This window comes from Athene noctua, chromosome 1 (assembly GCF_965140245.1).
Source record: "Athene noctua chromosome 1, bAthNoc1.hap1.1, whole genome shotgun sequence".
Taxonomy (NCBI): domain Eukaryota; kingdom Metazoa; phylum Chordata; class Aves; order Strigiformes; family Strigidae; genus Athene; species Athene noctua.
The window spans coordinates 72,627,013-72,654,293 of NC_134037.1; the positions used below are offsets into that span (position 1 = coordinate 72,627,013).

Genomic DNA, 27,281 nt, shown 5'->3' on the forward strand with positions numbered 1-27,281 from the left:
ATTACTGTACAGTAGTTTTGCTCTGTGCATGGTTGCCAACCAAGAAAATAAAATGCTGGAAAATAATACTGCACTTAAACTGTGAGAATCCTGTCGGAAGATTTTAGGTTGCTATTTCTAGTTGTAAGAAAGAAGGTCTAAGACTTCACCAGTAGCTTGGCAAACAGCTTCCCCAGCTTTGAATCCAGGCCAGAACAATGTAAGGATTTACTCAGGGAAGCTACAGAAAGGCAGTATCCAAAAGCAAAAACTAGTTTGGTGGAAAGTTGGAGGGTTTTTTGAAAACACAATCATGCCAAATTTATTTTAATCTGTTGTCCATCCTGTCCTAGAATCTGGAAGTGAAGGGAGGGATTATTTACCCCATTTCAAAAAAGATATTGTAGGATTTAACAGTTTCAGTGATGACTGACAGAATTTTCATTTTTATCATATAATAATAATAGAAAAATATTGTGATATTCTTTAGTAAGGAAATAAAGAGGCAATTGGGTAAACACCAGCATGTTTGAGAAGGTATGTTTCTGGTTGCCATTGGAGCCAAGAATTTGAAAGGGGATAAGATGTTTAATTGGATAATATAAATCTAAAAAATTTTAATAGATCTGGGAGTATTTTAGAAGGACGTTACACAGAGCTTTATGCTTTTAAACATTCTGTCAGAGTTTGTGAGGAAATTGCAGCAGAAGAAATGCTTTCTTGCTTACACCTGTTTTGGGCCTCTTAGGTCCTTGCAGGAATCTGGTACTGGCAGTTCATGGTTGGTCATGGATGCTCTGTGCAGTGAACTGAAGTGTACTAAGTGGGAATAGCAGGAAGTTCACTTCAAAAAGTGCACTCCAACTCTGACCTCAAGCATTAATATACAGCATCCAAGATGTAGCACAGATCAGACCAGCTGTGACAGGTTGGAACAGCCTGTCAGCATGTTTCTGGGATTCCTTTTCTCTTTTTTCCCCCAAAATGTCTGGATCTTGATTATTACCAAATTTCTTAAAAGCCAAAAGACCATGGGAAACAGCAGAGAGGTAGAGGAGCATGGATAGTTCCTGTGGGCTCCTAGGCTTCGATCATTCATCCAATCTCTTCACCAGGTGGAACAACCTTCTGCAGGAGATTGCAGAGCGGCTGCGTGCCAGTAAGGGCCTCCTTCAGCTGTGGCAGAGGTACAAGGACTGTTACCAGCAGTGCTCTTCCATAGTCCGTCAGAGGGAAGACCAGACTAATGAACTCTTGAAGACTGCCACCAGCAAAGACATAGCTGATGATGAAGTTACTACTTGGATTCAGGACTGTAATGTATGTCCAGTTAAGCTTTGCAATTTTTCACAGCTCTGTGGGCTAAAAATCACAAGAGGCTCTCCATTACTAAACTCTATATTTGGTGTATTGAAAACCTGCATAAAAACACGTTTTTTACTGATGCGTCTCAGGCATAGGAGGGACAATTTACATCTACTACCCAAATCTCACGAGTTTCTCGTACTTTTCATGTGATCCCTCCATTACTTGTCATGGTGATGTTTCAGAAGCTTGTATCTGAAGTCATCTCTCTGGAGAAAGTGGATAAATTATATCATTTGAGTCAATCTTAAGTCCCCAGTTATTAAAGGGATTCTTGCTTGCGAAAACATCTCTACCAAATCTATTGAGTTCCTTATCATAGAAAGAAACACAAGATCCTTTGACTATATTCCCACCAATCGAGACTGTTCCCTTTTTCTGAATGAAAAGAGACTGTGTATGTCCTGGGGATGTCATTCACTCTGAAACCTGGAGTTTCTTCCTATTTCAAGACTGTATCTCAAGGCAGCAGGATAGTTTATCTCCTATCTTTGGTTACATTTTGATTCTTTTTAGTTTAATTTGATATTAAGTTTCATTGTCAAAAAAATTAAAATTTTAATTGTCTTAGTGTAATCAAAACAATGCAAGGATAAAATTGAACACATTAATAAACTTTTTGAGAATTTTTTGCCATAGTTATCTGGACTAGAAATTCAGATTCTTCAGTTCAAATAATTTCTTCATTTCCTGAAGTCCCATTCTTTAGCTGTTATGTTAGGCTATTTACAAAGTTATTTTTTCATCTCTCCAGGTAATTCGTAAGAGAAAAAAAAGGGAGGTCTAGTCAGATCAGAATCGACGCACAGTGAGAGCTGCCACTGGTTAGGACCAGCATGTCAGTAGGTTCAAAAGGTTTATTTCAACGAGTGTTTCCTCATTAGTAACTCAGGCTTGCTCAAATGTAGCTGAGCAGTCACTTCTTTCTGTTCCTCTATGCACAGGTACTTTGACATATTTTTTTATTCTGCACATCATTTTCTTTTCATACAGAGTGTGAGTGGACACTTCAGCATTGAAATACAGTAGTAAATACAAGTTTTTCATAGAGTGGTGGAGTTCGATCACTTCTCCTTTAAATCAGGAGAGGACGACATCAACAGAATGCTGGTTAACTATTCATATCTTTATTCAATGTGTTGCCACAGGATGTACTCACGGATTTGAAGACAGCACAGGATACACTGATTGTTCTTCAAGAACTGGGAGAGGAGCTAAAAAGCCAGGTGGAGCCTTCAGCAGCAGCAGCTATACAGTCTGATCATCTTGCTCTGAACCAGAATCTGTCAACCCTAGAACAGGCTCTCCACAAGCAACAGGTTGTACTTCAGGTATGTAGAGAGTGTTTTCAGTCCTTGAATCTGATCATCTTGTGTTACCTGAAAACACATTAATTGGGCAAAACTGCCTGGGAAAAGAGGATGGTGGTACCTGTTCATCAGCACTTCCTAGACTTCCCTGGGAACCAAAGCTGAGAGCAGAAAATATGCTCAAGTCCAGCATAGAGACCTCCTAAGGAGGTCCAAATTCTGGGAAGAGGATAGCAAGCTTCATGGAGGAAAGTGTCTATATCCATGCCAAGGGCACCATGCTTTTTGCAGACAGCCACAATGCTAACAGCTGGATCCACAGCTACTGCTCCCCTCAAGACAATCTCTCCTCCCAGCTAGTTCTTTAGCAGTAAAACAAATGAGAGATTCTGAATAATTGTGTAGAATTGATATTTACAGTTCCTATTAATGTCAGTGACCAGACTGGTACCTACCATTTGTGTCAAAGCCTGTTCAGTAAATGTTGCTAATTGGTTGTGTGTCACCAGGTACTAAAGAGCAAAAAAAAGTGGCAGAATGTGTTCCATAGGAAAGTGTATGGGTGAGAAAGCTGAGAGCATTTACCCAAGAAATCCAGCACTAGAATGTGCTTATAACATCACTGTGCTGTGAGGAGAGAAAACATAAGAGAAGTTTTAAATTTCAAATTGCAGTAATAGCAACTAGTGGTTCTCTCTGCTGACAATAAATTAAGCAGAGGAGTTAGTTTCATAAAAGGAAGTTAGACGAGGTTGTGTTTCAAGCAAGGAGATATTTATGCACTTTGTTGAAGTGTTGTCTTTTTGCTATGATCAGAAATCCTCTGTTCTAACCTTAAAATAACCCAGTAATTCCAGTCTGTGAGCAAAGCAGCAGTTAGAATTGCTCCTAGCCTGTAGAGCTGTTTGCAAATCTGTAATGAGAATCACCAGGAGTATAATGTCAATATGGATGCTATGTGGCCCAAGTTCTTAAACTGTGGGTCCTTTTGTGTTCAAGGCTGGAGTGCTGGACTACCAAACCTTTGCCAAGAACCTGCAAGTCCTTGAGGCCTGGATAACAGAAGCAGAAGAAATATTGAAAGGACAGGATCCCAGTCACTCATCTGATCTCTCAACAATACAGAGTAGAATGGAGGAACTTAAGGTGACTAATAGATGCAGAAAGTGTTGATTTTTTTTTTTTCTGTTAGCCTGGGTTTTTTTGTAGCACAGTGTATGCACAAATATCATACATGCATTCTGTATGTATTAAAGGACTGTCATTCATGCAAAGTGTAAGACTGAGAACTTAAAAGTTTGATGGCAGTCAGGGAGTGATTGTCCATGTTACTTTGCCCCCAAGTAAAGATAAAAAAGACAGACAAACTGTTTAGAATAAAATTAATATCAAATTAAAATGAGAATGGAAATTTTAGCAGTTTTTGCTTGTTTTCTCTTGATTTTTTTGAATTTATGCAATTCCTGTCTCAGTAGTATTCAGTTTAGGGATGAAGTCATCTATTATTCATTCTGGGTATCTTGATATACTGAAGAAATATTTGTACTGTGTACCATCTCTGTTTGAGCTCTTTCACTCTCTCTTTTTGGGGGGCTTTCTTTTTCCCTCTTTTTTCAGAGGATCTGACAGGAAGTTGATGAACTTTTCCATCTAAGTTGTTTTTGTAATTTTAATCTTCTATTATTTTACTGTCAGAATTAACTATACATGTAATTCCACTTTGGGCATGCTAAAAACCAGGACATTTTCCTAACATAGTGAATTGGATATTTCTGTACTGCAAAACAAAAAACCAAAAAGTTAAATAAGTTAATTTGGAATTTGCCAGCCTAGCATTCAGGCTAAGAAACAAGGAAAAAGGCTCACTTTTTTGACAATATAGTCATATGGCTTCAAACACTAGCCTACTTTTGCCACTCTGAGCAGTAAATCCCCAGTTCAGCAGAACACTTCAGTGCAATTTGAGTTTACTTCTCTGTGTGCATTTAAACATGAACATAAGTCCTCTCCTGGTTTGGGATCAGAGGCTGAAAACTGGAAATGAGTTTTTTCCTGGCGTAGGGATTGCTTGCCACTTGGTGGCAACCAAGGCCATTCCAAATTTAACTGAGTGCTAGTTCATAACTTTGCAGTCTATAATATAACTACCAAACTTCCTAGTTACCCCTTTTATTGTTATTGCAGAGTCAAATGTTGAAGTTCAGCAGCATGGCCCCGGATTTGGACCGTCTTAATGAGCTGGGTTACAGGCTTCCTCTGAATGATAAAGAAATCAAAAGGATGCAGAACCTGAACAGACATTGGTCTCTGATCTCATCTCAGACTACAGAGAGATTCAGGTGAGGATAGTTCAAGATCGTTGTGTACTTTTCTAAGATTACAACAGCTAGAAAGTATACCTTTTGCAGAATATAGAAAACGTTTCAGATATTTCATTAACCAGAGCTCCTTTTCTTTGGTGTACTTATAAAGAGAAAAGGCACTGAACTGAAATGTTGGCTTTGTGAAAAATAAACATAATTTTAAATGAGGAAGACCGCTACTTTTCAAAGTGTTGACTAAATAAATTGAATGAGGCAGCTTAGTGGGGACAGGTTACCATCCGATTTGGAATTCTGCTGGAAAAGTTACTACTCTTAACACTGTGTGTGCAAGGAGGAGACCTTACCTGAATCCATTTTTCTGTCTTTCAGTAAGCTGCAGTCTTTCATGCTGCAGCACCAGACCTTCTTAGAGAAATGTGAGACTTGGATGGATTTATTAGTTCAGACTGAGCAGAAGCTGGCAGCAGAGATTTCAGGAAACTACCAGAGCCTTCTAGAGCAACAGAGGGCACATGAGGCAAGTTATCATGTGTATTTATACATAACTACAACGCATACTATTTATACATAAATGAAATGCATATTCTTTTGTGGAGTAATATAATAGTATGCCTTGAATTGAATTACATTTGCCTGCACCGTTTGAGGATATCTTAACTTAAAAACAGAAGCATTACAAATCTGTCAATAATAACCAGTTTGGGGAAGGACTTGAGTAACTGTTTGCATTTGTGTATAATGTATGAGTATGCCTATGAGTGCTTGTGCCCTACATTTAGTCTGCTTCAGGTTGGCTTGTACCAAGGAAATCAAAGTTTTTATCAGTCTTCCTGTACAACCTAACTATTCTCATGCAATTTGGCCCTTTGTCTTCGGTCCTAACTGGAGAAAATCTATATTCTTTCAGTTTATTATGTTTTTGTTTATTTGTTATTAAATTGCCAACATATACAGCATCTGAAGAGCATGTTAAAGGGAGGATTTTCTGTCAGATACTGAGTTACAGAACTCGTCATTGGGCCTCCATTTGGTAACGTTTCCTTGGAGAACAAACTGTTTTGATCTTCGCTGTGTGCTGGAGTCATTTGTCTGTAACAAATCAAGAACTAGCCCTACTTTTACTGCAGGGAAAAACCGATTTAGAGTTTTTACTAGAAGATGCATTTATGATTCTTCAGTGAACTCAAGTGATGCACATTTTTTCTCCACCCATATTGTTACTGCCAAGAATCCTGGTAAAGATCAAGTAAGACAAGTCAATTTTCATACCAAAGCTCCCATGTGGCTGCAGTAGTTTCAGTTCCCACAACTTTTTCGCCTGACCTACCCATAGACTCAGGCCAGATCATAGGGAGAGTCATGTCCTTTCCCTGCTCTTGCCTTATATCTCACAGCATAGTGTTTGGATGCATGTCTGATAGCAGCAAGTAATTCACAACCATTTTTGCTTGCTTTAGCATACCTTTGCTTTAGCATTTAACTGCCTTTGCTTTCAAAAACGTCATCCCTTTGATTTCCTCTCAGTGCTGCCAGCAGTAACTGGACGCTGTCTTCGTAAGTTGAGACATATCAGGTCTTTGAGATTTGAATGTCCATAACTTTACTCTCTAAGTGGATAATTTCCTACTGTTGTTGTGTACAGTCATAGCTATAACTTTTTTGAAGAGGCTAACAGCAATCTTCTTGCATTCAGTTGTCTTGAGACCTCAGTTAATTCTCTCCTGAAACCTTGATCTGAGCATTTAGCTCGGGTGAGTGTTACTCAGGTACTCTGAAGGGTTTTTTTATTACAGCTATAAAGTCATCTCTCAGAATTTAGACAACTAATACCCGATTTTCTAAATACTGCAATTCATCCATAGAAAATGTTGCAAACTGCACTTTCTTTATCTAAAGCTTTTGGCATTTTATATAATCTAAATGTATTCAGTACTCAATGTTCTTTGCAGTGCCTCTTGATACTCATGGAGAATTTTCTTTCCACTCCTTGCAGATGAAAGGGTCGAAACTAAACTGTTTGAGATGAATTCTCACATTGGTTTGCTTTGTATTTTTGAAGATAATGAAAAAATATTCTGTCTCCACATGCATTCCCAGAATGGATATTGAAATGCCTCCAGCTCTGTTATCAGCTTTAAAGTGCTGACTTACAATTTTGCTGATGTTTATTCAAAGAGGACCCCAGCTACCTCAGTGGCCTTGTTTAGAAATAACTTTCCACTGAAATTTACAAGCCAGCAAAGTGGAGGTGATATCTTTTTCAATTATTATGCAGTAACACTGGCATCTGCATCTGCATCAGATAAGTCTATCAGCATTTGAAAAAGTGCTGACAGGGGAAGGGGAAGTTCCTTGCCAGCACAATTACTAAAATTTTTCCAGTGTGCTTGTATTGTGCATTCCAACATCTGCCCTCCTTTCCACCCTCCTTGAAATCCTATTTCTGTGATTCGTAGTGATCTACATATGAGAAAAAATTGGGGTGGCAAGTGATCCCCCATAATGGAGTATCCCTTTTATGTACAGAGACAGTGTACATGCAGAGAGCAAGTGGATGTTGACAGAAATGTCTCTGCTTTTTGGTAGGGCTTGAGTACCTCCACTCTAAGCAGAATTCCTCATGCTTGATAAGCTTTTGTTTCCCCTCTACTCTTAAAAAAATACTAAAATTGTCTCTTTAGGGGAGTTTGGTTTTGTTGGGGTTTGTTGGTGTTTTTTAGCAAGTTGTGTTCAGTGTAGCCTCAATCTGTCAGCAGTGCTGGGAGATGTTGTTGCCTCCTAACTTGACAGAAATAGATGTGACAGGAAGTAAAATGTCTGCCTTCTTGGTTACATTTATGAAATTCACAACCCCACAGTATTGCGGTTTTGTTCATGAGATAGTATAGCAATTAGTTTCCCTCTGGTTCAGGCTCAGTCATTCATAAGAGCCAGAGTATTCAAAGTACACTATCAAATATTTCTGCAAGGAAATTAGACACTGTCTATGGGAAAATTTATGACCTGGGTAACGTTTTCAAAATTAACTCAATGATTCAGAGAGGCAGAATCTCATTTTGAAAAATTAGTCTATCGTCTAAAAGTCCTAAGCTACATAAAATGTGCTTGAGGGATTTAATTGTGCAGGTCCAGTGGGTATTTTGCTGGCAGTAGAAGATGCAGGGATTGGTACGTCACAGTTTGAGCTGGTGGAAAGCCATGTAAGAGGGAAGAAATCTGAATTTGGGGTATATTGACTCTCAGTTCATGCAGGAGTAAACTTCCATCAACTGCAAACAACATTACTAAAAAATCTCAAGGGTCAGTATATTTTGTCTTTTAATCTCTCTGAAAACATTTTGGACATGGAGTGAGTCCATTCCTGAGCTGATGCCTGGGTGTACCTTCATCAACACAAGAATACTCCTAAACAACCTTATCTAGAGATATATACCATTACTAAAAGAAAATATGTTAAATTTAAGTAGTATATACTTAAGTCATCTTTGTTTAAGGAGTATTTAGGTAATTTTTTGTCTTAATTCCTATTTAAGCAATCGGAGAGTTTTAAAATCATTCATAGAATCAGAATAGTTTGGGTTGGAAGGGACCTTAAAGATCATCTATTTCTAACCCCCCTGCCATGGGCAGGGACCCCGTCCAACCTAGCCTTGAACACTTCCAGGCATCCACAGGGCATCCACAGCTTCTCTGGGCAACCTGTTCCAGTGTCTCACCAACCTCACAGTAAAGAATTTCTTCCTAATAGCTAATCTAAATCTACCCTCTTTCAGTTTAAAACCATTACCCCTTGTCCTATCACTGCATGTCCTTGTAAAAAGAGTCCTTCCCCATCTTTCCTGTAGGCCACCTCTAAGTATTCAAAGGCCACTATAAGATCTCCCCAGAGTCTTCTCTTCTCCAGGCTGCAGAACCCCAACTCTCTCAGCCTGTCTTCATAGGAGAGGTGCTCCAGCCCCCTGATCATCTTCATGATCCTCCTGTAGACCCACTTGCGCAGATCCATGACTTTCTTACGCTGGGGGCCCAGAGCTGAATGCAGTACTCCAGATGGGGTCTCATGAGAGCAGAGGGGGAGAATCCCCTCCCTCAACCTGCTGGCCACACTTCTCTTGATGCAGCCCAAGATACGGTTGGCTTTCTGAGCTGCAAGAGCACATTGCTGGGTCATATTCAGTTTTTCATCCCCTAATACCTCCAAGTCCTTCTCTGCAGGGCTGCTCTCAATCTACGCATCTCCCAGCCTGTATCTGTGCTTGGGATTGCCCCAACCCATGTGCAGGATCTTGCACTTGATATTGTTGAACTCCATGAGGTTTGCACAGGCCCACCTCTCAAGCTTGCCAAGGTCCCTCTGGATGGCACGTCCCTTCCCTCCAGTGTGTCAGCCGCACTGCATATCTGGTGTTGTTGGCAAGCTTGCTGAGGGTGCACTCAGTCCCACTGTCCATGTCACCAACAAAGATGTTAAACAGCACTGGTCCTGGTACCAACCCTTGAGGAACACCACTCATCAGTGCTCTCCACCTGGACATCAAACCATTGACCACAACTCTTTGAGTTCAACTGTCCAGCCAATTCCTTATCCACCAAGTGGTCCATCCATCAAATCCATGCCTCTCCAGTTGAGAGACAAGGATATCATACAATGCTTTGCACAAGTCCAGGTTGATGACATCAGTTGCTTTTCTCTTATCCACCAATGCTGCAACCCTGTTGTAGAAGGCCACCAAGTTTGTCAGGCACAATTTGCCCTTAGTGAAGCCATGTTGGCTGTCACCAATGAACTCCGTATTTTCTATGTGCCCTAGTACAGTTTCCAGGAGGATCCTCGCCATGATCTTGCTGGGCACAGAGGTGAAACTAACTGGCCTGTAGTTCCCTCCATCATCCTTTTTTCCATTTAAAAATGGGAGTTATATTTCTGCTTTTCCAGTCAGTAGGAACTTCACCGGACTGCCACGACTTCTTAAGTATGATGGGTAGTGGCTTAGCCACTTCATCTGCCAGTTCTCTCAGGACATACAGATGGATTTCATCAGGTCCCATGGACTTATACACCTTCAGATTGCTTAGGTCATCTCAAACCTGATCTTCTTGTATAGTGGATGGTTCTTCATTCTCCTAGTCCCTGCCTTTGCCTTCTGCATCTTGGGCAGTGAAGCTGGAGTACTCACCGGTGAAGACTGAGGCAAAAATGTCATTGAGTACCTCAGCATTCTCCCAGGTAACCAGGTCAACTAGGTATTGTGAAATTTTATTGTGACTGATGGGGAAAAATGGAAAATAAATGGGAAAAATTGGAAGTGAAAATTGATTTCTAGCTCCTACACATGGCTGGCCATGTCTTTTAAAGTTCTGTAGACAGTGTAAAATTGTATTAAAAGTTTGTATAACACTATCATACACAATCTATGCATAAATTCAATTTAACAAGGCAAAGGGCTGTAATATTCTTAAACATCTCAGAAAATAAAAAGTACACTTCCTGTCCATGCAATAAATACTCTGCATTTTTTTGTAAAGTATAGTGCAAATCACACAATTGTACTCAGAGACATAAAACCTATCTCCTGTTGATATTAGCTGTTTAATAGTTTTTTTAAATCTCAAGGAAATAATAATTGCTAGAAGCAGAAAGTAACTGCAGCAATAAGATTTTTAAATGTTTCTATTTAAATTCATGACAAAACTGTCATCGAATTAATTTGAAATTATATAAATACATGAAAATTAATTTTTACCAGTGCATACAGATAGAATTAAAATGTAAGATCTCGTTTTAACATCCTTGTTTCCTGTACAACAGCTATTCCAGGCAGAGATGTTCAGCCGCCAGCAGATTTTACATTCAATTATCTCTGATGGGCAGCACCTCCTAGAACAAGGACAGGTGGATGACAGGTAGCTGTTCCTATGTTGTTGCTGCTGTTGGTTATGCGAAGTAATACTTAAGACTATTGGGGGACTTCCAAACAGAGAAGTTAGCAGATGGCAGTGTTCAGGTCATGTTCTTCTGGGGCAGAAGTTACTATCACTGTGGCTAAGTTACTAATTAGTCAGTTCTTAAATAAGACAGTGTTCTTTAGGATGCTATGTGGTATGTGAATATGTGAATGCATTTGGGAATACAACAGCCTTTAGGCTGCTTCGCTAACAAAGATTTGTCTTGTATTATCAAGTATGTTACATATATGTCTGTTTTGGTGTACTTTCAAAATGTCACTTTTTCAAAGGAGCCTGCAGTGACAGATTTAGTGAGTTACGCTTGATTTATGCCAGCTGGAGATTTGTCTCTACCAAGAAGATTCCTTACTGTCATTTATAAACACCTGCAGCCTAAATGTGAAGGAATAGGGATTCATTGCTGTCTGAGATTTTATTTTAAATGTTTGTGATCAAATGAATGAAAAACTGCTTCATGCATGTGCATATGCATTGACATTGCTAAGGATATCATGGTCCTAATAGATTTTTTTGGGATTTGAGAATACTGTTAATGCTGTGTATATCTTATGTCTGCTCTGAGCTCGGTAGTAAATCTGGGAGTGAACTGTGAAATGTCCGGTTTTTTACTAGGAATTTGGCTAATCCAAACTGGTAAAACCTGTGGGTTTTCTTTATATATTTCTGGGGAGAAAGTAGAAGTTTTATGTGTTAAAGGTCTGGGATTTTTAAAGTCTCAATAATTGGAGCTCTTTGATTCTCCCAGTACATGAAGTGTGAAGTTCTCATCCTCAGTCAGCTATCATGAGTCTTCAGTTCTTTGCTCCTTGTGTTTCATAATTGACAGCCAGAAAACACCTTCCTTTTCCCTTCAATTTATTTCATTAAACAAATAGATTAAAATTTGAAGGTTACTATGTATTTTTATTTATTTATCTATTTATAATAGGGATGAATTTAATCTGAAGCTGACTCTTCTAAGCAATCAATGGCAAGGAGTAATTCGCCGGGCACAGCAGAGGAGGGGGATCATTGACAGCCAGATAAATCAGTGGCAACGCTATAGGGAGATGGCAGAGAAGCTGCGCAAGTGGCTGGTGGAAATATCCTGTCAGCCAGTGAGTGGGCTGGGCAATGTTCCCATCCCATTGCAGCAAGCCAGAGCACTGCTGGATGAAGTGCAGGTATGTCCAATGTGTTTGAAGAAAGAGGAACAAATCCCCACCCTTTTTACAGCTTCATCATTTAAAACACTGTTAAAGATATATTAGATTCAGCCTATCTGCTTTGCAGAAAGCAATATTGGATATTAAATTGTCTTTGGAACTGGCATAGCCTCAGAAGCAGCAGTATGATGGAAATGAAGTTGAAGTTCATAAAGAACATGCAACAGAGAACTTACTCGGCCCTCTTTCTTAAGCCTTGTTTGCTTCTGGTTTTGCTTTGTAGCTAACATCACACAAACTGTCTGAAAAAAACAATATCCTGTTTGAGGAATGTATTCTAACTAAGAAGAAAGGACACCTTGAGTGTCCATCTTCATGTGACCTTAATAGTATCTATTGAGCAGCTTGTGTCTTCAAGCCTTTGGGATGGAAGATACATATAATAATAAACCTTATAAGCATAACAGGCTCTAGGAGGAACTATTTCTCTTTAAGAGCAATGGAGATATTGATATTAATGAAGAGAAGGAAGTCTTTAATGACTTTATCTCCTTGGAGGAATTTTCTAAAAGTCTGCTGCAGTAAATGTCTGTGAAAAGGTTAGGGTAAAGCATTTGGGCAGTAACGCATGCTTAAGCCAAGGTATGCAATCAAATAAAGTATGGGCTTGAGAATGAATTATATTGAATTCTTAATTGTAATTAAGAAGAAAACGCTGACAGAAAACTGTTGATATTTTCAGCTTAAAGAGAAAGTTCTCCTAAGACAGCAAGGGAGTTATATCCTCACTGTGGAAGCTGGGAAGCAACTATTGCTCTCTGCTGACAGTGAAGCTGAGGCAGCCCTGCAGACAGAACTTACCGAAATTCAGGAGCGCTGGAAGATAGCTAGCACCCAACTGGAGCAACAAAAGAAACAGCTTGCTTTACTACTGAAAGTAAGTGTGTGATTTCTTCTGTACATCTTCAGCAAGTTCATGGTTTCTCACTGTGTATGCTGTTGAAGAAAAGCATTCTCAAGAGATAAGCACAAATCCAGAAATTGCATATATGCTACATGAGCTTGCAGTTTCATTCCACCACCTCTGAAACTAGGAATGGTAGTACTTCACACTAGACTTGTATGTTGTTGATGTCTCTTAATTGGTATTTCCAGAACACTGCCAGTAAATGATATTACTATCAGTCCTATTTTCAATATATAGAAAAATGTATTTTATTTTGTACAATGCTGGTTAATTTTTATACATGCTGTACTGAAAATATACCTGTCTTATTCCCTCTACATGCCGATGTCAAGATCCATCTAGCAATGTCGTAGTCTGTGTTTCCTTCCAGTGTCTTGAGTATTAGCTAGTTTAAATAAACTTCAGTGATCTTGGAGAAGGGACACTTGAACTTTATTTTGTTATAAGCAGTGTCCAAAATGCCTGCTAACCTCACTTTGAGTACCTAAGATGATAGGCTGGAATTTAAATTTGGTCTGTCTGGTTTTCTCTTTCACTCATTCTAGGGAGGATAATGAAAATTGGAATTGTGTATATTGATAGAATAAGGCAAGTGCCTTTAGAGAGGTTTCAGAAATCTAATAGAATTACAGAATTACAGACACTTTAGTTTTGTTTGGAAGTAGCAAGAAAAAAAGCAGTGCAAGAAAATGAAATATTATTTTGGAAAAGTTCAGATAAGTAAATTTTTCTTCCTCTTTCAAGCCTTGTTCATCATACCTCAGCTTCTAGTGGGAGAATTATGTCAGGAAATTTTAGTCATGAAAGCTGTTACTGGAGAGACTAAAGCTTCCGTGGTATATTGTCCCAATGAAAATATGGAACTTAATGCTTGACAGTGAAGAAGTAGGGACATTGCCATGCAAATTGCATAAATTATCTCATAAACATCAAGCCTCATTACATTAAGCTATCGTGTTCTTAAATACATGACTTTTTAGTGGTCTTCTAATCACATGGGAAGTACAAGTGTATATTCTGGAAGAGTATGTGTTGCATTAAGAACATCACGGGCTATTGTCATGTAAGGTCATATTACTAAGGAGAGAAGAAAGAAGATACTAAAGAGAAGAGGTTTTTTGTAAGACCCGTTGTTTGCAATTCTCCATCCTGAAGATGATCATGAAATACTGGCATAGATTGAAAAAAAAAAATGGCAGGAGAGAAATACAAAGGCAGTGTTAGAAGGAGAGTATCTTGAAACCAAAGACTAAGAGAAACAAGTTCCATATTTTCTGGTATCATACAACTGGCATTCCTTATGGGTTGACTGACTTACTAGACATCTTTCTGTCTGTGAGTACCTTTTTAATAGGCTTTAGCAAGCAAGGCAGGTAAAACCATATTGTCACATGATTGGGATGGTTTGATTGCATTAGACACATTTAAAATTTTGGAAAGTATACAAACACTATAGCTGGGGGTAGCTGATAGAATCATAATTTAAAGGAGATACTATAGGTTCTTCAGTTGACCTGAATTTGCAGTATCCCCAACAACATTTTTTCCCTGGAGATTAATGCACCTGAATGAGCTTTTGTCAAAAAAAAATGGCATGTTTAATATAAACATTCAAGAAAGGAAGTGGAAAATAATTTTGTCAGTGAGAGGCTTTTCTGAAAGGATGGAGTAGAATCTAGACAATGTTGGAGCAACAGGGGCTTTGGCTTGTGCATTTCTACTAGCAGAGACCTGCACACAAAAAATTTGACACAGTTGTACACATAAGCTCTGAGACTATGATTATTATTTAGAGGAGGATTTCAGGACATGTTATTAGTATAAAAAAGTTTTCACTGTTCAGTGGTTAATTAGGCAAATCAACTGACATAAGTATAATCCAGATCTGAATTGAAGTCTAATAAACATTCTGCTTTCAGGACTGGGAAGAATCTGAAAAGGGCATCGGAGACTCCCTGGAGAAGCTAAGATCATTCAAAAAAAAGCTTTCTCAACCTTTGCCAGAACACCATGATGAATTGCATGCAGAGCAGATTCGTTGCAAGGTAAAACACTTATTCTGAGTTGGCTGTTGTCTCATCTTTGTTTGAATTTGTGCAGTAAGCTGTTCCATTGTTATAGGCTTCACACTACTGACTATGCAAACCAGTCAGACATCCCTATGAGAAGAAAATATCCATGTAACATTTGGACAGCATAATACCTGAGTGATCTCACTATAATGCAAATCCTGCAGGGTAAATACAGATCTGATCAAAGTAAGATCAGAACAACGTCTGAAAAGTACTGTAGAAGCGCTAGATACTGGTGTGTTTTCATTCTAGAAATTCTAATTTGAAATTTAAACTCATGGTATCTAAACTGTTGGTCTAGTGCTTTTTATTTGAGGTAAGATTACTGTGAGGGATCTTAGATAACATTTCTGTGCAGTATTCTTTGCAGTATTCTTTGCAGTTTAGAAATGGATTACAACTTGAAAAAATTTTCAGCACAGAGAAGTCCAAACCAATATTTGGAATTCTCAAATACCTTTGAACTTTAGAGAGATTTGAGTAATATATTAGTTTGTGACTACTTGTTACAAGGCTGACATCTCATAACTCTGAAGATATTTGTACATATGCAGTTGGTGGGGTTTTTTCAAACAGGGCTGAAACAGTCTGCTTGAATGGTGGGTCTGCTCAGATATGACTTAAATTCAGTAGGATATCAATGCTTGTCTTCATGCTTCATCAACACATTCAGATTTTTATTTGTTAGCAAACTGGTCTTTTTTCCTTGTGCACTTCTTTTAAGGAGTTAGAGAATGCTGTTGAAGGATGGACAGATGACCTCGCACACCTCTCTCTACTGAAGGAAACCCTGTCTATATATATCAGCGCAGAAGATATCTCAATCCTTAGTGAGCGCATAGAGCTTCTACACAGACAGTGGGAGGAGCTGTGCCACCAGGCAAGTATAGTACTGAGCACTGATTCAGGCTACAAAATGTTGGGAGAAAAATTGAATGCAAGTGGCAGCTTTTAGAAAAGATGCATGTAGGCACACTCAGATTCAAAACTGAATTCGTGATGAATCAGGGAAAACATCAGTTGAAATGCTTCCTTTAGTTATTGCTAGTGGTTTTAGATCTCTTGAACTTTGTCATTGCCATGAGGTCATATTTAAGCAGTGCTGACAAACCAGCAAAAAAAGTCACACTGTGTGCTGTGGAACTGTGGCATGGCTGCCTGGGGGAAAAACAGAAGTAATACAGTTTGCTTTGGTGGAGGAGGTGTGCTCAAAAAGGATGTCCCCTCCCTGCTCAACATTACTGTATTGTACCTTCAGTTATACTGATAGCTCCTGCTGCTTCAGACATTGGAGTATGCATTTCTCTTAGTCTGAGGGTGACTTGCTTAGCTGCAAAATGAGCTGAAGAGTATTGTTTGATTTTTCAGGTGCGTCATGCTATTAGTGTGTTGGTTGCCTCATTTTGCACTTAGAAATCCAGGTAGTGGAGTCTCCCTCACTCAACTTTTCAGATTATCCTAATGTTATTTCTGTAGTTCAGTAAAGATTGCAGTCTGGATATATCAGGGCTAACTTTGAAATAGTTACTTCATGTAAGGTACCTGTGAAGGCTTCATAAACATCCCCAAAGTAGGAAAAATCCTTCACAGTTAACACCACAGAACTTGTAATGGGTTAGTTACATTTGAATGAACTGATGTAGGTACAGTAAAGTCAGTGCATGTATGCTTATGGTAAAGAAGGGGGACAAGTAAAGAAATTTTTTCTTAGTTTTCTGCATACTGGATGTTTCAGGATGTAACCTAGTGCAACACTTTGTTCAACCGTTGGTTATTTCCGGAAAGCTGCCATCAAGTTTAGAACCGCAAAAAGGAAATGTGAGATCATGTGTATGCCCCTGTTAAACCTAACACAGTAGTTAAAGAACACATCACTTTTGTTTATGAAAGAGCAGATGCAGGCTTCGTCTTCTCAGCTGAAAGGCTGATTTGAAGTCAGAAACAGCGCAGATTACAATGGGGAGGAAGTAAGTAGTTGTACAAATATCTGAAACAGGAGAGATGAGTTTGCTGCTCACCCTTTGCTGCTATTTTGATTTCAATGCCTGTCTTTGTCTATTACTATTCATAGACTGAAATGTACCACTGCTATAGCAATTTCTTAAACATAGAAATGTTTTCCTTCCTCCTCTATTAACTGCAACATTTGCCTGTTAGATATTTTATGCCTATTCTCTCTTGTCAGGGCATGCCTCAGTCCTTTGGAGTCTCTCAAGGTGTCATGCCCATTCAGGAGAAATGAAATGAGTGTATTGGAACTCAAGTAGAAAATAATTTATGCAAAATATAGTGTATCTTTGATTTTGTGATTGTACTTACAAATCATGCTCATGCACAAATTACACAGTCTTTTGGAGTTTGGCCTACGCTATGTATATATCTATTTTCTCCTTTGGTCAAGCATTTGTATCTTCCTCTTGGTTTAATATCTTAGAGGAAAAAGAAGCCATTAATGTACTTTATAACATTTTATAAGTGACCAAAATTGTAAGAAAATTTTTTTTTTATCTTCTAATGAAAACTTTGGGTTAGAGACATAAAACAAGATATTGACAGGCTACTGAGCGTAACACTTGAATGCCTCTCTCAATGCATAGGATGTAGCTACCAGGAAACCCGAGGTTAACACCTCTCAACTCACAGGGAGTCACACAAAGTTTTTGCAGTACAACTCCAGTTTGTTTTAATGGCAAATAAGTGGCTGGAACACTTTTGCAGAGCCAGAGGTGTTCACTTTGAAGCACAAAGTGTTTCAAGCACTTCTTAAATACATTCACTATTTTGTTTTTATTTACTCTCTGCAAACGTTTTAAGGTCTCCTTACGTCGACAACAAGTTAGTGAAAGACTGAATGAGTGGGCTGTCTTCAGTGAGAAGAACAAGGAGCTCTGTGAGTGGTTGACACAAATGGAAAGTAAGGTTTCTCAAAATGGTGACATCCTCATAGAAGAAATGATTGAGAAACTTAAAAAGGTATAGTGCAATGTGTGTACACTTACATACTGTTCTTCAAGTGCTTACTTGTTTTGTGTTGCAAAGAGGATACTGAATTAGCTAAAAGTGAGGTTTTACCTTACACTGATGTTTATAAGTTTTGGTAAGACTGTGTTTGTTTTTCTCTTGCTATGCAGCATTTTCCTGTCTTTCTTGAGGTATGACCTCCCAGGATACCAGAAAATAAAGTGAATGCAAAGTCAAAGGCATCTGAATGGTTTAGTAAATGTCCAATCAGAATTACCTGTAATGAGTTTAACTGTAGCTGATATATTTGTTTTTATTTTTTTTCATTCTTCTAATAAAGTTTTCATGGTTGTACATCTAATATTTAAGAGATTGTCTCCCCACTGTACCAATCACCAAAACCACAACATTCACTCATATTTTTGTATGGTTCCTTTAGTAGTGTAGAGTAGAGAGTATTCAGAATAAGTACCCTGACTTCTGGATTGCTCTTTACTGTCCAGGATTATCAAGAAGAAATTGCTGTAGCCCAGAAGAACAAAATCCAGCTCCAGCAAATGGGAGAGCGACTTGCTAAAGCCAGCCATGAGAGTAAGGCATCAGAGATTGAGTATAAACTTGGCAAGATCAATGACAGGTGGCAACATCTTCTAGATCTTATTGCAGCCAGGTAAAACAATTGTTTAGTTTCTAAATGCTATGTGAGACAAATTAATATGCCGCATGTCATGAATTTAATATCTTTTTCCTATCTGCCTTTTCATCATTAACTGTGAAATGAGTTTATTCTTAACCATCAACACATTTCTGTGAAATTCGCTTTGCTGTTTTACTTTGTGGTACCTGACGTAATTTCTTCAGGAAGAGTCAATTCAAAACATTACCTTCTAGAATGACATAGGATTGGTAGCAGTCATATTTTAGTGAGCCTTGCTCCAGTACCATCTTACTCCAGATGAGTGCTTAAAACTGGGTGCAAATGTAGCTTGTCTAAAAAATTCTTGGCAGAGGAATCAAAACAGTGCATTTGTAGTTTTGGATTTGAGAAGAGCCGTTCCAAAACTAAGTCTTAGTTTTTCTGCCTGCTTACTTTTTCAGTGATAAAGAAAAGTAACTGCAAGTAGATGTATGAATATTGGGCTGAAAGACTGTTTTTACTCAAGGTCAAAAATATAACGGTAATTTTCATAACTTGAAGCACAGGATTGTTGTTTGATATGTGAAGAAACTGATTTATTTGTTTCAATACTTTCTGTTGAGTCGTGCTACAGCCTTCCTCCCATTACCGACAATGATTTTGCACAAAATGTGTGCATACTTTATATTTTACACTTCTGTGATATAAGGACACATGAATTAGAATACTTTGGTCCTGTTACCAACAAAAGGGTTTGTTTATTTTCATCATCTTTTTTCATCCATTCTTTTTTCATATGGTTTCACTGCATTCTTCCTCTGAAATCTGTAAGCATGGGAGCAGTAAATTTTATGTAAGCAGAAGCATTCTTGTGGCTCCAGCTCCTTTTATAGTGGTTCATTTTAAAGTAATGAACATTATATTTCTTACAGAACAATTAAGTCAGGAAGTGGTGCATTACAGTCGAGGAGCCTGCTAATTTCAGAGGATGTGATACATCAGCAGTTGTTGAATATAAAGTATATTTGCCGTGGTTTTGTGTTTGTCTTTTAAAACACCTACTCAGACACATATTCAAATAATACCTTCAGGAAATTTCTAGTGAAAAACACTTGCATTTGGGAACTGTAAAACACATCCTTAAAAGATCTGTATTGTCTATTCAGTACTGGAGGTTAGTGTCCTCTATAGGGACAGGTGAGGGTTCAGGAATTCTGTATCATTATTGGGGTGGGGAGATATAAACTGCAATATTATATACATTTAAACTTTCTCATCCTGTTATCATGAAGCAGGATGTCAAGTCCTAGTTCTAAACTAATTTATGTAAAATATTTATTTACTTTTATTTCCAGATCATTTCAACTTAGCCTTCTCAACTAGCATATTCAGCACTATTGTATGCCATTAAATATATGACCCTTTCCATTCCAGTGCTTACTGAAGGGAGAACTCCTATTTCAACATTGCATAGATGAAGTGGAGAAATAAATAGTGGAGAGGTTTGGTGCTAGATTGTGGAACTTTTGCTAGTTTAGCTGTAGCTTAGAATGAGAGCAGTTAAAGCCCAAGTTGTTGATTAGTCTATGTAAAAAGTACTTGTATTGATGTTTAATTCCCACTGGGCAAAAGGTTTTGCATCTCCCAAAATAATTTTTAGCAGGCTCCAGAGGCTCTCTGGACTATGTTTTTATATATTGGGGTGTGTTCCTGTTATGATATTTTGCAGTTTGCAATGTATCATATAACATGTTTTTCATTGCACTCAGCTTGTAAATGCAAATTAATTGTTCTGGTGTTGAGAATAAAATACATCTCTTCATAGTCTGGATACTTGACAGCATTAATAAATTATTAGAGCCTGCATGCTTTTCTGCAAAGCTATAGTCATCCATTGCCTGGAGCATTTTTTTTAGTGGTTTGTTTCTTACAGCTGTGAATGAATAAAAAGGGCTCTACTAAAATGCTTTAGTAATATGGTATGGTAATATGCATCCAGTCTGAATCTTTACCTGTTGATTTTATTCTGTGCAGTGGAACTTCTCCATTCACCTGTAAATACTCTTTCATTCTTTCTCACATTCTATTTCCTTATCCACTTTTTTTAATTGCCTTTCCATTATGAAGAGGTCTGCAACTGCAGAGGAGACAGCTACAGAAAGGTAGCAGTGTCTCTGCATCAGAGGCTTCTGTTTCTGTCCTTCTAGAACATTTTCAGATTAATTTTTCTGATATGTCATCCCAGTGCAAAAATGGTTACAGATGTTTACAACCAGGAAGCAGTGCTATTGCTACAACTGCTCAGGCTTTGCAGAGTTTTTTGTATGTGTTTTCATCCTTCCCCTAGCACTCACAGTCCACATTCCTGGAGATAAGTCTGGCACATGTTGATGAATGTAAGTTTTATTTAGAAACATGACCACTTGTCACCATTCAGTCTCGTGTTATCAAGCAACGGCTGCTAACATTTGTTTGGCATGCAACATTTTCTGTACGGTACTCACCAGCAAAGAGAAGTGTGTCCCCTTTCCTCCCCCCCGCCCAAAGCACAGTGTTTGCAGACTTTTGGAGTGGAAGTTCTTCTGTTTTAATGCTGGAAAATTTCATGGTGGTGGCAGAGGACTTGCATGCTGTGAGGATGGCGGAGGACGGCAGTGTGGATTCAGATCTCCCAGACTGTAATTGTGATATCACAAGGCAGGCAGCTATTTTTGTTTGCTTTTGATTGATACGGTTCTTTCTGAAGTCTTGGCTTGCTATATCTAATTGAAATATTGATATGTAGAAATCAATATCTTAACAAGAAATTACAGTTTGCTGCTCGGTGTAAAAATAGCTGACAGTGATAACAGCACACTTTGCTTTACAGCTAGTACTTTTGGATCCCAGAATAACTTTTTGTTACTGATGCAGACTTTGAACTAGTAAATGCTCTTAGCTGTCTGAAAGAAACTGTAGACTGTTTTAACTGCTGTTTTTAAATACAAGAGCATGTACACACATGAGAGAAAGCAGACTTTGTATTTGTCTGCTCACTGTTAGTGTCATCAAAGGGGCATGGCTACAAGCAAAAGGCAGAGAAGGAGAGAGGCTGTAAAGAAAGTATTTCAGACTTAACTTGCTGAGGCTGGTCTGTCCTTTACATATTAATGACTGTTTTGTAACTACATGTAATACTTGAACTCAGCCTACATCATCTTGGATATTTGATTCAGCTGCTCTTTTTCCCTCTTTACATTATCTTTTCTAGAAGTTTTGGGGTTGTTCAGAGTTCTAGTAATTTACTCTTTGAAAGGGGAAACTGTGATCTGAAGAGCAAATATAACTGGCAGTACTTAGTGTCCTGGTACGCAGTAGTACTGTACTTTGGACAAGTAATCTTTTTTAATCATAAAAAAGTTATTTTAAACCTGATTTTTTTAAAACTGTTTTTAATACTATAATGTGTTTCACTATTTCACAGAGTGTTTCCTGAAACTCTGTCTCAAGTTCCAAGTAGATTTAAAAAAACCCCACCTTTTCTGCTTTCTACAGGCTTTGTACAGACTTAGCTAACATGCTCTTACTGACTTCTTTCGTGTTGCTTTTAAAGTTTAATATTAGTAACCAGCTGTCTAAATGACTAAGGCAGTAGCTATGAGTTCTATATGATGCATTGTTCCTGTTTAGGTTTAAGTTGAATCGAAGCCTGTCTAATTTAGGACTAGTTGAATTAAAGGTACTTGTGCTTAATTTCAGCTCCCAATTGTTCTCTCGCTGCCTTTTCTTAATATAAAATAGACATTTTAAAGTTATTACATCTTGGGGAAACCAAGATGCAGTAATTGAAACATGAAAACATAAGCATCATAAGCCCATTCCAATTTTCAGATAAGTTTTCATTAGTAAACCATAAAAACAAACAATTGAATTCTGCAGTATTTTCCTTTCTGAGAGTCTTAAGTAGCTGTAAAGTGCAGCAAGGCTGATATGTGTGCGTGTGTGTTATATAAAAAACAGCCTTTGAAAAAAGCATGTCATGGGTCCAACCCTTTGATTTCAGTGTGGAATTTTCGTTATCAAGGAGAGGAGTTATTTCAAGTCTCTTGCAGTTAACAGCCGTAGTGCTGCAACAAAGGCACGAGATGATTGTTGGAATAATTAACTATTTAAACATAATCTTGTAAATTAAATCTCAAAAGGTCAAAATTACAGTTGGCTGGGGATTCTGCATACTCATATGGTTTATAATTTGACCTTTGTCTCTAAGCAGACATTATTTGTACACAGGCACAATATTGAGATGAAGACCATAGGCATCTTGCCTTCTAAAATTCAGAAGGAAAACTCATAGACATGATGGATAGCATCTATTATTTGTTCACAGATATGTTGAAGTAAGCACAACATACTCCCAGAAACACTTCTTTATTTGCTTCTATTTGTACCATGGGCAAGGAACCTGTTAAATTAGACTGGGTATAAGAAAAGAACAGTGTTAACAGTAAATGTAGCAGGAGGCAGGAAGGGAGTTGTCCCTTTCTGTTTCTTTTTTTTTTTTTTTTTTAGCTTCTGGAATTTAGGCACAGGGAATTGCAACAATTTGGCGGGAAGGCAAGTTTAGCAGTAGGTTTTGGTTTTGGTTGGAGTGTTCTTTATAGTATGTCATGCTTTTTATCTTTTTCTCTCTTGGGTAACTTAGGTCATGTGGCTGAAAATAGCTCTCTGGGATGGAGTTGTTTTTTGCTCTGGCAGGGATATATTTCCATGAAGTCTGCCTGAGTCAAAGAGGGCATCTTCTAACTAACAGGACAGGCCTTTTATCAGGTGTTGCAGGCAAAATGTAAATAAAATCCAGCACAGAGGTTAGGGCACTATACAGTTGCAAACAAAAAAAAGCCTGGTCCACAGCTTGGGCTTGCAAATGATAGAGTGACATTGCTGCTACACAGGGCTGGCATGACTCATTGTTCCCTTCCCCACTCCAGCATTCCTGCAAAGGATCAGCAGCATCCAGCCTTGAAAATCTAAGCAGAAAATGGGCAGGATTTCTTTCATTCCTCTTAATTAATGTCAGAGACTGGAAAGCTGTATGTGAGTTCTGAAAGAGTGATAACCAACCTTCTTGCTCACCCTGTGAGCAAATTTTGATTGGTCCAAACCCACAAAGCACTGTATATACAACCATAGGTGATGAGGAGATGGTTCCCCCAGACATTGGTTGTTCTCATAGTATCTCTCCAATGCTAAACATATAGCTGTGTTTTGGGATAACCTGATCATAGGGACTAAGGCAGTCTTTCAGTAGGATTGTGTTGACTTCAGTCCCTTAATAGCCAGATTTTCAGATTACACAGATTTTTTTAAGTTACCAAGATTTTTTTTTTCAGATCACAGTCCTGCAGCTGTTGGTCACGAGACTCTGGCAAAAGAGATGCATTCAAACTGTTCTTAAGTGTGTTTCATGCTAAAGAGCCGCAGTGTGATCTAAAGAGAGGGATAGAAAGAGACAAAAAATTGAAATATTTAACTTTTAAGTTTTTTAAGTTAACATTAAGATCTCTCCATTTTTTTTGCTAAGAAAAGGACACCCATATTTGACTCTTAATGGTCAGCTGCACCTACTGTTTTAAATATGGAAACAACTGATAAATTTGATGGTTAGTGTTATGGAAAAACTGAGAATTGCTATGTTCGAATTATAGGATTGTCAGGTGGAGTTTTGTTTGATGAATCTGGCAATCTTGTATATTTCAACCTTATTTAGTCAGTCTATTCTCAGCTGCACTCATCTCTTAAAGCTTTCTGATACTGAAACACTTAGGTGGAAGAATAATAGAAGCGTAAAAGATTCAGAACCCACTAATGTATGTTATGTAACATGGGGATAGGAACGAAGGACTAAGGACGGTATTACTGACAGACATTTTTGCAGTTGAAACATGCTGAAGGAAAAAAATTTGAAAGAGGATGAAGGTTTAGTCAAATTTTCCTCACTCTCTAATCTTAATGTTCCCTTGACTAAAAAATCCCCATTTAATTTATCCTGGCCATTGCTGTTGCTGGGTCAGGGTCTCAAGAAAAATACTGCCACATGTAACGATGCAGGAATTTTCACTAAGTTCTCAACTAGATTTCTCTCTCTAAAACTTATTTATTTTGGGACAGGTCTTCACACTGGAACAGGTTGCACAGAGAGGAATGTTTCCCTACCCCTGAAAACATTCAAGGCCAGGTTGGATGGGGCTCTCAGTAACCTGATCTAGTTGAGGATGTCCCTGCTCATTGCAGGGGGGTTAGACTAGATGATCTCTAAAGGTCCCTTCAAATCCAAACCATTCTATGATATTTAGTTCAATGTTTAGAAGTCACTGGGATGAAAGAGACCTATTCGGTCAATGCACTCCACCACCACTACTGGTTAAATGGATGTTATTTGTAGTCTAATAAGAACTTTTGTCATCTATTGGTCAAACGCACAGCTAAATTACTTAAATTGTTTTGGGGTTTTTATGTGTGCAACTTCATTAAAAAAAATATTTTCCTTAACAAATATTTAACTCAAGTGATAAAGGTACAGAAGCCTCGAAAATATTGTCTGGCATAGTAAGCCTTTAATTTTTCTTAACCTCAACTTATGAATGCAGTATACTACAATGCAGTATACTATATTTGCACATATAGTATACTTCTGTTACCTAATAATGGAAGACTTCAGAACAGAACTTGCCATCTAAGTTAAATTTCTCTTAAAACTTCCTGAAACACATGCTGTGGAAATTCTCCTTCAGGGTGTACTTATGCTGCTGTTTCTCTCTCTTTACAGGGTAAAGAAGTTGAAGGAGACCCTCGTTGCAGTGCAGCAGCTGGATAAAAACATGAGTAGCCTGAGATCCTGGCTTGCCCATATTGAGTCAGAGCTGTCCAAACCTATCGTCTATGAAACTTGTGACTCTGAGGAGATACAAAGGAAGCTAAATGACCAGCAGGTAAAATACAACATATTTATCAGGTGCATGATGACATGGGGAGAACCAAAGTAGAGTGTTCTTGAGCTACCATACCCAGCTCAATGCTGAAAGGGCATGAGGCAAAGAACTGTTTAAATATCAAGGCAAGTGGTACTTACTGTGTCACCTATAGAGCCTTCTGCTGGCTTTGACATCGAATCCACCAGGAGCTGATTGACCTTTCTGAGAAAGGTAAGGCACCAAGAGATGTAACCTGAACGAGTTATTGCAATTGTTTTTCCTTTGGGATTTGTGGTTTTTGTTTGTTTGAATTGTCTGTTACCAGAAGCAAAACTGACACCTATTAGACCTTGCAAATTTTGCACATGCTTGAAAATTACTATTTTTAGCAACCTTTCTAACTTGGTTTTATTTTGCAGCTTGTTTGAGAATCACTTTGCACGCAACGATGCATGAGCTATACATGAGAAGTTAAAACTGATTGGTTTCTAGCACACAAAGCCTTTATGCAGCTCTAGAACAAAACAGTGAACACTGAAATGGGCAGAAAAATGTTAAGTCAACCAGTTTTGGATATTAAAACTAATGTTACTCCTAAGAAGATTTACTATACTTTCTCTTTCCTGTTCTACTTCACTGCCCAGTGCTGTTTTACTTATAAGCACATTGCTGGGAGGACTGTTGTTGTGTTCCTGTTGGTTATTTATTGGCAAAAATACTTTTCTGGTGTCTTACTGGAGATGCGTTAGATGCTCTCCTGATTTCTTTCTCTCGTGGGAAGAGGAGTGCCAGAATGTTTGAGGGATAATTAATTTATGAACTAGAAAAACTGGCATTTTGCTCTTTTAAGCTGAGTGTGGAACTGAGACCCAAGAAACCCCTCAGAACTTTTGCTGTCTCCCCAGCTGATTTGCTACATGGCTGTGCAGAACTCCTTATTAATATTCTATATGTAATTTACATGGGGATAATAATTTATAACACACAAGTGTCACTAATGAGTGGTGTTTCTGAGACACTAAAGTGCTGGGCAGGGCTAAGCATTGCTATCAACAAAGTGGATACTTGAGATTTTTTACTGACATCCCTGTGCAGGTATCCCACAGTTTGTTACAACCACTTCTTAGGGAACTCTTTCTGGCCACAGACACCCATGTATCTCTGCCTTGATGATGATTTGATCTGATGACACTGCAATCCATGGTTATAATAACAATTAAAAAAACCTCACCACCTTCAACGTATGGTAACCAGTATTTTTATTAGTCAGAGGCTATATCACTACCCACTGCATTTCAGAAGGCCAGTACGTTGAACATCTCAAATATTTCATCCCTCTTTTTTCTTCTGTTAGTGATCTTATGTTATTTTCCATGTTTGATGTTCCACTGAGGTCATGTTATCTTCCCTGCTCATACTACTAACAGTTAGTTAATATACAAAGTTAGGTTAAAAATATTATGCTGTGAAAGAGGAGGTGCAAATTTCACTTCTGTAACTCCATTATCTGCTTCTCAGCATCTACTTCAGGCAAGAATTCAGCCAGCCTTGCAGATTTCTTGTCTCTGTAGTGAAATTAAAGATACCATTCAGGCTGGATATCC

The 27,281-nt window shown here is 38.2% G+C and overlaps 1 protein-coding gene across 2 annotated transcripts in view; it reads left to right on the plus strand.

The window, feature by feature from the left end:
* Window positions 1-27,281, plus strand: part of SYNE1 (spectrin repeat containing nuclear envelope protein 1) — a 322,973-nt gene that overhangs the window by 264,284 nt on the left and 31,408 nt on the right. The window contains exons 119-131 of one of the 2 annotated variants that reach the window (XM_074896543.1): window positions 1,095-1,299; window positions 2,493-2,675; window positions 3,654-3,800; window positions 4,839-4,993; window positions 5,348-5,495; window positions 10,788-10,882; window positions 11,874-12,108; window positions 12,833-13,027; window positions 14,977-15,102; window positions 15,854-16,009; window positions 17,944-18,102; window positions 18,594-18,760; window positions 25,533-25,695. In XM_074896543.1, the coding sequence (XP_074752644.1) occupies window positions 1,095-1,299; window positions 2,493-2,675; window positions 3,654-3,800; window positions 4,839-4,993; window positions 5,348-5,495; window positions 10,788-10,882; window positions 11,874-12,108; window positions 12,833-13,027; window positions 14,977-15,102; window positions 15,854-16,009; window positions 17,944-18,102; window positions 18,594-18,760; window positions 25,533-25,695 (2,134 nt within the window). Of the gene's footprint in view, window positions 1-1,094; window positions 1,300-2,492; window positions 2,676-3,653; window positions 3,801-4,838; window positions 4,994-5,347; window positions 5,496-10,787; window positions 10,883-11,873; window positions 12,109-12,832; window positions 13,028-14,976; window positions 15,103-15,853; window positions 16,010-17,943; window positions 18,103-18,593; window positions 18,761-21,295; window positions 21,425-25,532; window positions 25,696-27,281 lie in introns of those variants that run through there. The other variant, XM_074896544.1, reaches the window with a different exon arrangement.